We start from the raw sequence: 15,671 nt of genomic DNA, 5'->3' as shown, positions 1-15,671 counted from the left end.
AATATATATACACATATATATGAGAAAAACTTTGCAAGAGCTTCAGAAACCCTAGAGGACTCTTGCTTAAGACTACTCAAAAAATCCAAAACAACTAATTCTATAAGGAAAATATAAAGAATGAAATGTGCCTGAGAGCTTTTACACATTGATGTAGTTTAAGAAGACAAACCAGCAGACAGAACCAAACTCACGCATCCATCCATTAATTTTCTTTACTCGTTGTTTCCTGTCCAGGTCACAGGGGAGCTGGTGCATGCCTCCAGCAGTATGCAGGGCTAGATTCCCAGTCATCCATGACAAGCTTAATCTGAAAAAGAAAAAAGAATAAAACACAAAGAAAGCACAAAAAAATGGACTTCTATTTTGAAGACATTTTGCTTCTCATATGGGAGCTTTCTTTCTCAATTCAAAAAGTCTGAAGAATGTTCAGTTTTTAAACTGCACAGGAGTTTTCAGGATGCATATAGATTCACAGATTCATAGATTCACATAGAGCCATAGATTTATACCATACCAATTTATTTCTAAAGCACTTAAAATACAACATATCAGCTGTCCGAAGTGCTGTACAAAAATAAAAATAAAGAAAAAAACAACAATAAAACAACAAAACAACTATATATATATATATATATATATCATATATCAGAACATCACAAGTAAAAGAAGACAACATTAAGATACAGATTCTAGCTCACTCCAGATTAAAAGCCAATTAAAAAAAAAGTGTTTTTAAATGAGTTTTAAAACCAGAGATTGATGTGGCCTGCCTGACTTTCAGCAGCAGCTAATTCCATAATTTAGAAAATTTATAGATTCACATAGATTCATAGATTCAGAGTTTCACATAGATTCACATACATTAATAGATTCACATAGATCATAGATTCACTTAGATTTATATATTTACATAGATTCATAGATTCACATATATTTATAGATTCTCATAGATTCATAGATTCACATAGATTCATATAGATTCACATAAATTCATAGATTCATGTATATTCAGATTCATAGATTCACATAAATTCATAGATTCACATAGTTATAGATTCAAAGATTCACATATATTCATCATTTCATAGAGTCATATATTCACATAGATTCATAGATTCACATAGATTTGTAGATTCATAGATTCAAATACATTAATAGATGCACATAGATCATAGATTCACTTAGATTTATATATTTACATAGATTCATAGATTCACATATATTCATAGATTTATAGATTCTCATAGATTCACATAGATAGATTCATAGATTCACATAAATTCATAGATTCACATATATTCAGATTCATAGATTCATAGATTCACAAATTCATAGATTCACATAGTCATAGATTCAAAGATTCACATAGTCATAGATTCAGTCATAGATTCATATATTCACATAGATTCATAGATTCACATAGATTTGCAGATTCATAGATTCACATAGATTTGTAGATTCATAGATTCACATAGATTTATAGATTCCCATAATCATAGATTCATAAATTCTCATAGTTATAGATTCATATAGATTAATAGCTTAATAGATTCACACAAATTCACATAAAATCATAGATTCACATAGATCCATAGTCATATAGATTCATAGATTCACATAGATTCATATATTCATAGATGCACAGTTTCATAGTCAAATAGATTAATAAATTCACATAGATTCATAAATTCACATAGATTCATAGATTCACAATGATTCATAGTCACATAGATTCATAAATTCACATAGATTCACATAGGTTCATAGATTCACATAGATTAATAGATTCACATAGATTCATTGATTCATAGATTCACATAGATTCATAGATTCACATAGATTCATATAGATTCATAACGTCATAGATTCCCATGCAGACGAGATTAAAATTGCACGCCCCTCACTAAACAGGGTTATAATGCCTGGCTTACAGGAGAGACCTAGAGTGAAAAGGCTGGGAAACAGGCTTTATGCCACATTGTTATTTATTGACTATTGAAATTGGAAACCTCCTCTTCTGTTTAAAGTTGATTTTTTTTTTGTTTGACATTAATCCCCCCCCCCCCCCCGCCCCCAAAAACCCATCTGTCCTCTCTGTCCACAATGTGAACATTTTGATCCTGAAATGACTGATTCCAGATAAAGACAGGGTGCACAGCTTAGTTTTATTATGAAGAGCTGCCTCTCCTGTGTTGAACCATGCATTTGTGAAGATGTGGTTTAATTTATCCAATATAAGTTCATATTCCTTACTGCATTGAATTACACCACACCACTCAGATTGTGATTTGGGGGTGGGGTGGTGGTGGTGGTGGGGGGGGGGGGGGGGGGGGGTTGTCCATAGGATGGAACAGCCTTTGTCTAAGAGGGTTGGGTTTGAAATGCACTGGGATGTCATGTTTGGGAAAAAAATGTTTCTCAGATACTCCAGCAACATATGCCTACGTATGCCTCTGCCCATATCATACCAACCTCAGCTCATTTTGTATCCATCTAGGCAGCCGCACCCGCATTTTTGAAAATTAAGGACAGATTTGGGAAAGTACACCTGGTTTTTAGACCTGGAAATATTTATCACAGTGGCGGAATACCACTGCCCATTCTTCAAAATATGACCTGTACCAGACTCAGAACTGATGAATACTCGCACTTAATGAAATGAACTACTCTTTATGAATGCTTAGCAACACACATTAATCAATTGTAAATGAACCGGACCAACCCAGATGGGCTGACCCAAGGCCAACTGGTCCTGATTATAAAATCTAAAATGGCCAGTTCAGTCCAACTACTGCATGTCTCTTACATGAAGGCTCCCTCGTGGTGGTCAAGATGAGTAGGCACATGGATCACTTCATAAGCAGGGTCCAAAAGTGTGCTGCAAACCACCCACCAGCTTCTCTGTCAGTTTCAGAATAACATCAGATCATTGAGAAATAATGGAGTGGTAGCCATTTTTAGGTTTTAGGTAATCGTTGAAGATGTTCAATTTTTTCCAATATTGCAATCTCTTGTGTATTCTTTCACGATCTGTTAATGCTTCAAGTATGTGTTATGAATGATTCAGCAACTACTAGCACAAGTTTTAACTAAATCTCTGGAAAACTTACTGAGGTAGGCATTCTTATAAAACCTAAGGTTGATCATGTTTGGTGGCCATCTTGAATTGCGTTGACTCCAATAAATAATCAGTTGTAGTAGTACAGCCTATTTGAACTGTTGTGAGATATGCATGCACATTAACCAAGAGGAATGCCTGCATGTAAACAGAGCATTGCTAGAATGCTAACAACACAGACAGTAGCAAAGAATTTGATATTTCTTTTGATTGTTTTAACTATCAGATACAAAAAAGAGTCATTTGTGTGAAGAAAGGCTAAGGAGTTCCCATTTGTTGTCACTTCCTGTTGCAATGCAGCTGCGCCAAAATCACAATAAAAATATGTCAGTTATCTGACAAGGTGGGTAAAACCATGAGTATTATTCCAAACTTATTAAATAGTAAAATGTTTTCTTCCAATTTTTGTTTTTGTAGTTAATACATGTCACATAAATTCATACAAAGTAGATCCTAAATAATTTAAAGTTGCTAAAAAAGAAATGAATTATCAACTTAATTTATGTTTTTAAGGAGAAGCTTATTTATGTTCTATCTGTTATTTAGCTCAGTTTGTGTGAGCTTTGACCACTTAGAATTGTTTTGTTTTCATAAGGACCATCATTAAAGTTTGGAGTCAACCTTTATCAATATGGCAACCACAGCCAACTGACCATAGCAAACACAGAAGCTACAACAGCTATACCTCAACCAGTTTTAGATATATTCAGTTAATGTTTTGTATGACAATATCCATCCATCCAGCCATTATCTTTTGTTTGTTCCGAAGTCGGGTCGCGGAGGCATCAGCTTGAGCAGGGAGGCCCAGGCTTCTCTTTCCACAACCACCTCTCCCAGCGCATCTGGGATTATTCCAAGGCATTCCGAGGCCAACCAAGAGAAATAGTCTCTCCAGAATGCCCTGTGTCTTCTCCAGTGTATCTTCCTAGTTGGACATGCCTGAAGAACCTCCCTAGGGAGGTGCCCAAGGGGCATCCTTACCAGATGCCTGAACCACCTCAACTGGCTCCTATCCATGTGGAGGAGCAGAGGTTCTACTCTGAGTCTCTCCCAGATAACTGAACTTCTCACCCTATCTCTAAGGGAGAGTCCAGCTACCCTGTGGAGGAAACTCATTTCAACCGCCTGTATTCGCAATCTCATTCTTTCAGTCACTACTCGGAGTTTGTGGCCATAGGTCAGGGTAAGAACGTAGACTGATCGGTAAACAGAAATCTTCGCCTTACAGCTCAGCTCCCTTTTGACCACAATGGACCAACACAGAGTCTGCAATACTGCAAATGCTGCACCAATCTGTCTGTCAATCTCATGTTCCATTCTTCCCTTACTCATGAACAAAACACTGAGATACTTGAACTCTTCCACTTGCGGCAGAACATCATCCTCGACCTGAAGAGAGCAATCCACCCTTTTCTAACTGAGGACCATGACCTCAGATTTGGAGGTGCTGATTCTCATCCCAGCCATTTCACACTCTGCTGTGAACCACACCAATGACAGCTGAAGATCCCAGCATGATGATGCCTGCAGAACCACATCATCTGTAAATAGCAGAGAAGGAATCCTGAGGCCACCGAACCAGACTCCATCTGCCCCCAGGCTGCACCAAGTAATACTGTCCATAAAAGTTATGAATAGAATTGGTGACAATGGGCAGCCCTGGCGGAGTCCAACTCCAACCCTGTAGGGGTCTAACTTACTACTGGCAATGGGAAGCAAACCCTTGCACCGGTTGTACAGGGACTGAACAGCCCAAAGCAACGGGCCCCCTATCCCATAATCACAGAGCACCTCCCACAGTGTACCTTGAGGAACATGGTCAAAAGTCTTCTCCAAGTCCACAAAACACATGTAAACTAGATGGGCAAACTCCCATGGCCCCTTTAGGACTTTAGTAAGGGTAAAGAGCTGATCCAGTGTTCCATGGCCAAGACGGAACCTGCATTATTCCTCCTGGATCTGAGGTTTGACCAGTGATTGGACTTGCTTCTCCAGTACCCCTGAATAGACCTTACCAGGGAGGCTAACAAGAGTGATGCCCTTATAATTAGAACACACCCTCTGGCCCCCCTTTTTGAATAGGGGAACCACCACCCCAGTCTGCCACTCCAGTGGCACTGTCCCTGATGTCCACGCAATGTTACAAAGGCGTGTCAACCAAGACAGCCCCACCACATCCAGAGCCTTAAGGAAATCAGGGTGAATCTCATCCATCCCTGGAACATGGTGTTTGTGCTGGACAAACTATGACTAGCACAGAAGTCTAACAACAGAACATCACTCGGTTTCAGATCAGAGCGGCCGTTCCTCCCAATCATCCCCCTCCAGTTCACACTGTCATTTAACTCACATGGGCATTGAAGTCCCCCAGCAGAATAAAGGAGTTCCCAGCTGGCACACCTTCCAGCACCCCCGCCAAGGACTCCAAGAAGGCCAGATACTCTGAACTGCCATTCAACACATAGGTACACACAACACTCAGAGCCTGTCTGAGTGGCAATAGTCTAGCATTTTTACATCATACCCCAAGCAATACACATTTTATGAAACAGCTTAAAACTTTAGGATTATCTGTTTGTATCAACTCCTCTTTAACTTTCTTAACCCTCCTCTCCATGGCTGCAACTTAACATACTGTCCATGAACATAGTGTTGGTGGTGTCCAACTCGTACCAAGAACAAGCTTGACTTTGTGCCAAGGATTTGCCCACAGCTCTTGCTTTGGTTATACACGGACATGATAGCCTTTAAAAGCAGCCCTGGCACCCCATACTCTCTTACATACCCATAGAATGTCACAGGTAACATGGTCACAAATCTTTTCCAGGTTCACAAAACATGTAAACTGGAGACTCAAACTTCTATCACCCCCTTAGCAAATCTGCAAAGGAACCTGCATTGTTCTTCCTGGATTTGAGGTTCAACCAACAATCGGACTCGCTTCTCCAGTACTCTTTAATAGACCTTACCAGGGAGGCTAAGGAGAGTTATGTCCCTATAACTGGAGTGAACTTTCCGGTCCCCATTTTTGAAAAGGGGAACCACCACCCTAGTCTGCCAATCCAGTGGCACTTCTCCTGATGTCCATGCTATGTTGCAAAGGCGATTCAACCAAGACAGCCTGATAACATCCAGAGCCTTAAGGAAATCAGGGTGAATGTAATCCATCCCCAGAGCCCTGCTGCCGTGCAACTTTTTAGCTTTCATTCATTCAACCTTTATTTAGACAGATAAATCCCACTGAGTCTCGGAGAAACATTGATAAGTGAGACCTGGACGGCTGTGGCTGAGTGGTTAGAGCAGTTGCCCTCCAATGCAAGAGTTGGGGGCTCGAATCCACCAGCAGCCACATGCTGAATTGTACCTGGTCAAGAGACTGAACCCCTCGTTGCCTCCGATGTGTGTCCCATCGGTGTATGAATGTGATAAAGCACTGATTAGTCTCTTTAGAATGATTTGTTGAATTAGCTTTGTACCTTAGTAGAGTGCTGTATGAATGGGTAAATGAGGACACAGATTGTAGTGTAAAGCACTTTGAGTATCTCGATAAGATAGAAAGGCTCTGATAGAGGACATTTGCAAACTGATGTGTACTGCAAACCCACCCACACAGACCAGTATTTGCAGTTTGACTCCCATAACCCTTTGGAGCACAAGTTAGGAGTCATCAGGACTCTGTACCACAGAGCAGACAGCGTCTCCACTAACTCAGGAGCCAGGCAGAAGGAGAAATCCCACACAAGACAGGCTCTAGAGCAATGTGGATATCCTAACTGGGCCTTCCTGAAAGCAGAGAAGAAACCCAAACAGGACTCCAGTCAGCCATCAGGTGAAAAGGAGGAACCCAGACCAGTGGTCATTCCGTATGTTGAGGGAGTATCAGAGAAACTGAGACGTTTATTTTCTAAACATAACGTCCCAGTGGCTTTTAAACCCCAAAATACATTATGGCAAAGACTAGTTCATCCCAATGATCCTGTTCCCCAGCACAAACAGAGTAATACTGTGTATGCTGTTCAGTGTCAGGAGGGCTGTGATCAGTCTTACATCGGGGAAACTAAACAGCCACTGGCCAAAATGATGGCCCAACACAGAAGATCAACATCATCAGGCCAGGACTCTGCGGTCTACACTTATCTCCAGGCCAGTGGGCACTCTTTTAGGGATGAAGATGTTCACATCCTGGATAGAGAGGTACAATGGTTTGAGAGAGGAGTAAAGGAGGCCATCTTTGTGAAAAGAAATCGTCCATCATTAAACAGGGGTGGAGGCCTCCATGTTCAACTGTCCCCCTCTTACAATGCTGTTATTGCTAGTATCACTCAACCCCCTGTGAATAGCAAACAGCCATCAGGGTGCTAATGATCCATCGTTAAGCTGGTGGTCCTTCTTGATCATGCGGGCAGCTGGTTTTGGTTGTCAGCAGCAAACTGGTTGATCCACTCTGAGAAGGTGCTATTTATAAGACTGAGCTGAATACAGCACCTCAGACTGAGGAAGTCTTTCGGATGAAAGACGAAACATTTCTACTTTTTTGTTTTTGTTTTGCTTTGTTTTGTTTTTTGAATGTCCAGAGGACCAGATTTAACTTTTTTTTTTAGAAAGAAAGGCACTATATAAGTACAGTCCATTTACCTGTTTAGACAGACAAAAAGTATGAAAGTGACATGTGTATAAGATAAGATTTAGGCAAAAAAGAATTCCTACCAAATTCTCACTCTTTGGCCGAGGAGAGATAGCCCTAGATCGAACAAAAACACCCCACACATAGGCACATAGTGACACAGACATTCTGCAGGGGAGGGGAGACGACAAGGGCGGTGAGCATGTCCAAGGACACTCCAGAGGCACTGTTGAAGTTCTGATAAGAATGGTATAATCAATCAGTTCCCTCTGGTGAGATCCGTAAACACTCTTGAGGGGTGCAGAGGTCGACCTAGGATAGCGCCAGAGAAAATCAAAGAGTCCTGAAATGATGACACAATGTTTATTTAGCTGGGTTCCTCTGATAGATCAGCAGACTTCCTTGGTGGGAAGGGAGGGTAGGGGGCAGAGCATCAAGTTTACAGGGCTTCCAGGTGAATTGAGATAAGGTGGCCTGTCAAGGCCAGCCGGGGAGCTGGATTCAGATAAACAACATTTGTTTTGGGAACAGGCAGAACTTTACTGATTCATGTCTGCCTTGAGTCTTTGCCGGTCCTCACGAATCCCAAATGTCCAAATTAAGTGTAAACACCGTTGGTCCGTACCTGAGAATTTTCCCCAAGATGTGATCCATCCTACCAACGAATCCTAGGGGTTGCAAGTGGTCTGTGTTTTTCACAAATCACATCTAATTTGCGGTTCAATTCACAAAACAATTGAGTCTGGGTGCTCGAGGCATGGAACAAACCATTACATAAAGCAGGCAGCCTGACCAGGGCCTGATTTGCTGCCGATGACTTACTTGTTTGTTGATAAACCAGGAACCAGCCGATTCCAAAAAGCAGGAAACCTGAAAGCAGGAAACTTGTTATCATAAATCACACACACATACATATGTATATATATATATATATATATATATATATATATATATATATATATATATATATTATTATTCAATTTCATGCTCTCATTGGCCATTGAGAGAGAGCATGTTAGACTTTTTTATGCTTCCAAATCCCGCATGTTGTTACTTTCACAACTTTTTTCTTTCTAAACAGGTCTCACTAGTAAAAGAGTCTTTGAGGCTCAACGTGATTTATCTGTTTAAATAAAGGTTTGAATGAATATGCATCTTCAACATCCTCCATGGACAGCAGAGATAGACACATCACCTTCCAATCGCCCAAGGAATTAATTACATATCTAGCTGTGTGCGTGTCATTAGGGCAAGTCGGCTCACCTGAAGTTTGTCTTCTCGTCGAGAAAATTTTATCAATTTCATTGAGAGATGAGCTGACCAGATTCATATCAAAAATTAGGGTTCGGAAGCTGTGTAGAGTGACGCTATGAAGCAGTTTCACAGACAAGACAGAGTAAATGCAAAGCAGAGGAGGTAGAGGAGGGGGAAAGTGTTTGCCCTTGACAAGAGCAAGTGGTGAAGTGGTGAACCAACCCCAATGTCCCCTGACTCAGCTTCCTCCATGGAAGACATACCGGTGGGCTTTAGAAGGTCCGAGAAGTATTTCTTCAACTTCCCGATTACATCACTGATTGAGGTCAACAGTACCCCACCTTCACTGAACACAGTGTTAGTAAACTGCTGCTTTCCCCTTCTCAGCTACCTGATGGTTTGCCAGAATCTCCTCGGAGCTGACCAAGAGTCTTTATCCAAGACCTCACCTAACTCCTCCCACATCTGAGCTTTTGTCCAGCAACAGCCAAGGCAGCAGACTGCTTAGCCCTCCGGTACTCCACAGCTGCCTTCAGAGCCCCACCAGCCAACAAGTCCTGATATGACTCCATCTTCAGCTTGACAGTCTTCCTAACCACGGGTGTCTACCACTGAGTTTGAGGATGGCCACCACGAGAAGCACTGACAACCTTGCGTCCACAGCTCAAGGCAGCTACATCAACAATTGAAGCGCGGAACATGGACCACTCTGACTCAATGTACCCAACTCAGCTGGGATGCAGTTAAATTTCTCCCAGAGTTGTAAGTTTAAGATCTTTTTGACAGGTTCTTCTGCCAGGCGGTCCCAGCACACCCTCACTATACATTTGGCTCTATGGGGTCTGTCTGGCATTTTCCCCCGCCATCTGATCCAACTTACTACCAGTTGGTGATAAGTTGACAGCTCAGCTACTCTCTTCACCTGAGTATCCAAAACAAACTGCCGTAAATCAGATGACACGACTACAAAGTCAACCATCGATGTACAACCTAGGGCATCCTAGTGCCAAGTGAACTTATGGACACCCTTAAGTTTGGACATGGAGTTCGTGATGGACAAACTATGACTAGCACAAAAGTCCAACAACAGAACACTGCTCAGTTTCAGATAAGAGAGGCCGTTCCTTCTAATCACACCCCTCCTGGTCACACTGTCTTTACCCATGTGGGCATTGAAGTCCCCCAGCAAAATAAAGCAGTCCCCAGCTGGAGCAGCTTCTAGCACCCCTGCCAAAGACTTTAAGAAAGCCAGATACTCTGAACTGACTTTCAGAGCGTGGGCACAAACAAGAGTCAGAGCCTGCCCCTGCACTCGAAGGCGCAGGGAAGCCACCCACTCATCTACCGGGGAAAACTCCAACACACAGGTACCATGTTGGAGAGCTAAAAGTAAACCCACACTGTTGCCTCTCACCATGGGCAACTCCAGAATGGAACAAAGTCCAGCCCCTCTCAAGAAGATTGGTTCCAGAGCCCATGCTGTGCATCAAGGTGACCACAACTATATCTAGTTGGTACCTCTCAACCTCACGCACAAGCTCAGCTCCTTCCCCACCAGAGAGGTTATGTTCCATGTCCCAAAAGCCAGCTTTGGTAAGCCAGGGTCCGAGTGCCAAGGTCCCCACTTTCAGCCACTTCCCATGGCATCTCGCACCCAACTTGTATGGTTCTTCCTGCTGGTGGTGGATCCGCAGGAAGGCAAACCCATGTTGTTCCTTAGAGCTGAGCCAGACCGGGCCCCATGGGTAGAGACCCGGTCACCAGGCACTCGTTGACGAGCCCCTCCCTAAGGCCTTGCCCAAGGGTGGGGCCCCGATAGCCCATGTTAGGGCAAGGGACACTGAGTTCCTTGTCCCTTTTTGATCATAAAAGTCTTCTGAATCACTCTTTGTCTGGCCTGTCACTTAAAACTAATCTGCCTTGGGAGACCCTACCAGGGGCAATCACAACGGTCCCCGCTGCATAGCTCCTAAGATCATTCAGGTGCACAAATTCCACTATGATAAAGTTGTGATTCAAGGAGGATTGTGATCCATCCATCCATTATCTTCCACTTGTTCTGAAATCGGGTCGCTGGGGCCATAGCTTGAGCAGCGAAGCCCATTCATTTCTTTCCACAGCCACTTCTTCCAGCTCGTCTGGGAGGAGTCCAAAGCGTTTTGAGGCCAACCAAGAGACATAGTCTCTCCAGTGTGTCCTGGGTCTTCCCCAGAGTTTCCTCCCAGCTGTACTTGTCCAAAGCACCTCCCTACAGAGGCACCCAAGGTGTGACTTTACCAGATGCTCAAACAACCTCAACTTGCTCCTCATTGTGTGGGAACAGCGGTTCTACTCAGAGTCTCTCCCGTATAACTGAACTTCTCACCTCATCTCTATGGGAGATTCCAGCTACCCTGCAAAGAAAACTCATTTCAACCACTTCTATCCATGATCTCATTCTTTCGGTCACTACCCAGAGTTGTTGACCATAGGTGAGGGAGAGAACGTAGACCAACCGGTAAACAGAGCTTTGCTTTACAGCTCAGCTCCCTCTTCACTAAAATGGATTGATACAGAGTCCGATATATTGCAGATACTAAACCAATCTGTCTGTCAATCTCATGCTTCATTCTTCCCTCACTCATGAACAAAACACCAAGATAATTGAACTCCACTTTAGGGAGAACCTCACCCTTGACCTCAAGAGAGAATTCCACCATTGTCTGACTGAGGACCATGGCCTCAGATTTGGAAGTGTTTATACTCATCCCAGCCACTTCACACTCGGCTTCAAACCATTCCAGTGAAAGCTGAAGATCATATCACAATACCATACCATACCATACTGTACCATACCATACCAATTTATTTATAGAGCACTTAAAACAGCAACAAGGCCAACCAAAGTGCTGTACAAAAGAAAACAAACATGCACAGCGGACAGGAAAACGTAAAATAAAAATACAGATACAAATAGTAACAGAAGCTAACTAAAATGGCCAACAGTGTAGAGTACAGACAGGACTAAAACAAATCACACCATGTTAAAGGCAAGAGAATAGAAGTGGATCTTCAAGCGAGACTTAAAGACTGAGAGTGTGGGAGCCTGCCGGACACTCAGTGGCAACTCATTCCACAGTCGTGGGCCTGCAACAGAGAAAGCCCTGTCACCTCTGAGCTTACGACGGGTTTCTGGGACTGAGAGAAGCATCTGGTCTGCTGACCTCAGAGAGCGCGGTGGGACATATGGCTGCAGAAGATCAGTGAGATAGGATGGGGCGGAACTGTTCAGTGATTTAAAAACATACATGAGAATTTTGAATTGGATCCGAAGGTGAATGGGTAGCCAGTGCAGGGAGGCCAAAACTGGTGTGATGTGCTCTCTATAGCCTGTACCAGTTAAAAATCGGGCTGCAGCATTTTGGACCAGTTGTAGACATGCAATGGAGTACTGACTGATTCCAAACAGAAGTGAATTGCAGTAATCAAGCCTAGATGTTATGAAGGCGTGGATCACTGGCTCAAGGTTCTTTTTGGAGAGTATAGGCTTCAGCTTAGACAGCCGTCTCAGCTGAAAAAAACAGGATTTGACCATCATGTTTATGTGACTGTTGAGTTTTAAGGATGGGTCCATTATCAACCCCAGATTAGTGACCTTTTGTTTCTCTAGCGGGGCTAGAGAGAAAAGGTCAATGTCATGGTTCATGAGTGAGTCACTGGGATGGAACAGCATGACTTCAGACTTCTTCTCATTGAAGCTTAAGAAGTTTAAAGCCATCCAGTCCCAGATGTCAGCCAGGCAGTCAAGAAGAGGCTGAATAGAGCGTGTGCCTCTGTGCCTCAGGGGGAAGTAAATTTGGCAATCATCGGCGTAGAAATGAAAGGGTATGTTGTGTTTGCAGAAAATAGCACCTAGTGGCAGCAGGTATAAAGAAAAGAGAAGGGGACTGAGGATGGACCCCTGCGGTACCCCCCACTGGAGCTCTGTCGATGCCGAACTAAAATCTTTGATATTGACACAGAAGGTTCTGTCAGAGAGGTAGGACCCAAACCATTTAAGGGCTGACCCTGTGATGCCCACCCACTGCTCCAGTCTAGAAATGAGGATCTTGTGGTCGATGGTGTCAAAAGCAGATGTAAGGTCCAATAGGACAAACAGCACAGAATCACTTGCGTCTGTGGATATGAAAATGTCATTAAAAACCTTCAGTAGAGCAGTTTCAGTGCTATGGAGAGATTTGAAGCCAGATTGGAATAACTCTAGGATAGCGTGATCCCCGATGACACCAACGATGACACTAACAGGACCACATTATCTGCAAAGAGCAGAGAAGAAATCCTGAGCCACCAAATCGGACTCCGTCTGCCCCCTGGCTGCACCAAAAAATTCTGTCCATAAAAGTTATGAATAAAATCGGTGACAACAAGCAGCCCTGATGGAGTCCAACTCCCACCCTGAAGGGGTCCAACTTACTACTGGCAATGCGACCCAAACTCTCGATGTCCACGCAATTTTACAATGGCGTTTCAATCAAGAAAGCCCCACAACATCCAGAGACTTAAGGAAATCAGGGGGAATCTCATCCCTGCCCGGGATGGATGAGCTTTTTAATCACTTCAGCAACCTTGGTCACGGTTATGGACAGACCAGCCCCAGAGTTCCCTGACTTGGCTTCCTCCATGGAGGATGTGCCGGTGGGATTGAGAAGGTCCAAGAAGTATTCTTTCCACCTCCTGACGACATCAGTGGCTGAGATCAACAGCACCCCAGTTTCACTGAACACAGTGTTATTAAAGTGCTGCTTTCCTCTCCTCAGCTGCCTGTTTTGGTGCCAAGTGCACTTATGGACACAATTATGTTCGTCAAACTATGGCTAGAACAGAAGTCCAACAATAGAACACCGCTCAAGTTCAGATCAGAGAGGAAGTTCCTCCTAATCACGTCCTTCCAGTTCACACTGTTGGTATCCATGTGGGCATTGACGTCCCCCAGCAGAATAAAGGGAGTCCCCAGCTGGTGTACCTTCCATCATCCCTGCCAAGAAGGCCAGATACTCTGAACTGCAGTTTGGCACTTAGGCACAAACAACAGACAGAGCCTGTCCCCCCACGGGAAGGTGCAGGGAAGCTACCCTCTCATCTACCGGGAAAAACTCCAACACACAGGCACCAAATCGGGGGGCTAAGAGTAGACCCACGCCAACTCAGCGTCTCTCACCATGGGCAACTCCAGAATGGAATAAAGTCTAGCCCCTCTCAAGGAGATTGGTTCCAGAGCCCATGCTGTGCCTCGAGGTGAGCCCAACTATATCTAGTCGGTACCTCTCAACCTTATGCACAAGCTCAGGCTCCTTCCCTGCTATAGAGGTTACATATCAAAAAGAAATGCATCTGGACAGCTTTCTTTTCATAAGTCTCATCTCCACAGTGGCTGGACATTGTTTAATCATTCTGGATAGAACCAGTGACATTGGACTGAGCCAACTCAAAGTGAGCTAGGGTGGGACTAGAATTTAGTGAAACCATAAGACGGTTTCCATTCACAGCTGTATATTGGTTACCTCTTCACATTAATCTCTATAAATCTTTATAGTCCAACAGGTTTCTGAAAAACTTTCTTGTTTTACATTAAAAAATAACAATTTAAAGCAGAATGGCATGCTGCAGTGACAAACAATAAGTAGTTCAATGGAGCAGCTGAATAAATATCTACATATTCATTCCAGCTGTTTTAATTCAAGAATTCTAAAATTCAGGAAACATATATAAAACATGAGTACACACACGTGCATTTATTTATTTGATTGTTCTGCTAACAGCCACTGTGTTCATGTAGAAATGCGGTGAACCTGGCGGTGTTAAAGCTGAACGAGCAGGGGCTGCTGGACAAACTCAAAAACAAGTGGTGGTATGACAAGGGAGAATGCGGCAGCGGAGGAGGGGAGAGCAAGGTTAATACACACACTCACCTGCGCACACACACACACACACACACACACACACACAACAACAACAACACACACACCTCAAGCAGGTACAGGTGAAGGTAAACTGGGATGGTCTGTTAAATGTAAAATGTAAAGAAGCAGCACAGACAGTGCTACGTGTAATCACAAAAACTAGCAGCTCTTTAAATGTGAAGATGAAGCCTTTTACAAAACCTCTAAATGTTTTTTCAAAGCATGTTGCTGTTGCTCATGAGCACTATGGATAGAATGCAGGTAGTGTTGTTTTCTGTACTGCTTCTTCCACTGATGTGTTGAACACCGTTTGGTTGAGGTCTAGTTTGGTGCAGAATCATTAAGTCTAAGCGGGCTTTGCTGACCTCAGACCAGATGGCTTCAACATCAGAGCTTTTGACGGAGGGTTTGAGTGATCTGTCCAAACTCTGTGCATCATCGGCTCTGGCCAGCCAGGATACTGTGGCTGGAAACAAACCGCTTTCATCGCAGCGCCTCTCATTGTTTGTCTGGGATAAATGGTGGAGCCCTAAAAACACTCGAGAAAAAAAATCATTTAGTTAAATAACTGTCACTGAAATATCTTAATATAGAGATGTAAAATCCAAGTTGTGACACAATATTTATAGGTTTGTCACTAATTGCTAAAAAGGTTTTGTGAATGCCAGTTGTTGATGGGCCCCTTGTTGGTCTCAGGAACAGAATGAGAACCGCTGCCTTCTTAATAACATAA

The 15,671-nt window shown here is 43.2% G+C and overlaps 1 protein-coding gene across 1 annotated transcript in view; it reads left to right on the top strand.

Moving 5' to 3' along the window:
• The window catches only part of LOC119422994 (glutamate receptor 2), a gene marked incomplete at its 3' end in the record, with an annotated part of 67,779 nt that extends 52,808 nt beyond the window's left edge, over nt 1-14,971 (top strand). The window contains exon 16 of the mRNA XM_037690405.1: nt 14,815-14,971. Coding sequence (XP_037546333.1) covers nt 14,815-14,971 — 157 coding nt within the window. The remainder of the gene's footprint in view (nt 1-14,814) is intronic.
• Nucleotides 14,972-15,671: the final 700 nt, after the last annotated feature.

The sequence above is a fragment of the Nematolebias whitei genome, chromosome 16, assembly GCF_014905685.2.
Source record: "Nematolebias whitei isolate Nwh7 chromosome 16, NemWhi1, whole genome shotgun sequence".
NCBI classification, from domain to species: Eukaryota; Metazoa; Chordata; class Actinopteri; order Cyprinodontiformes; family Rivulidae; genus Nematolebias; species Nematolebias whitei.
This window is presented reverse-complemented; position numbering and strand designations above follow the sequence as displayed.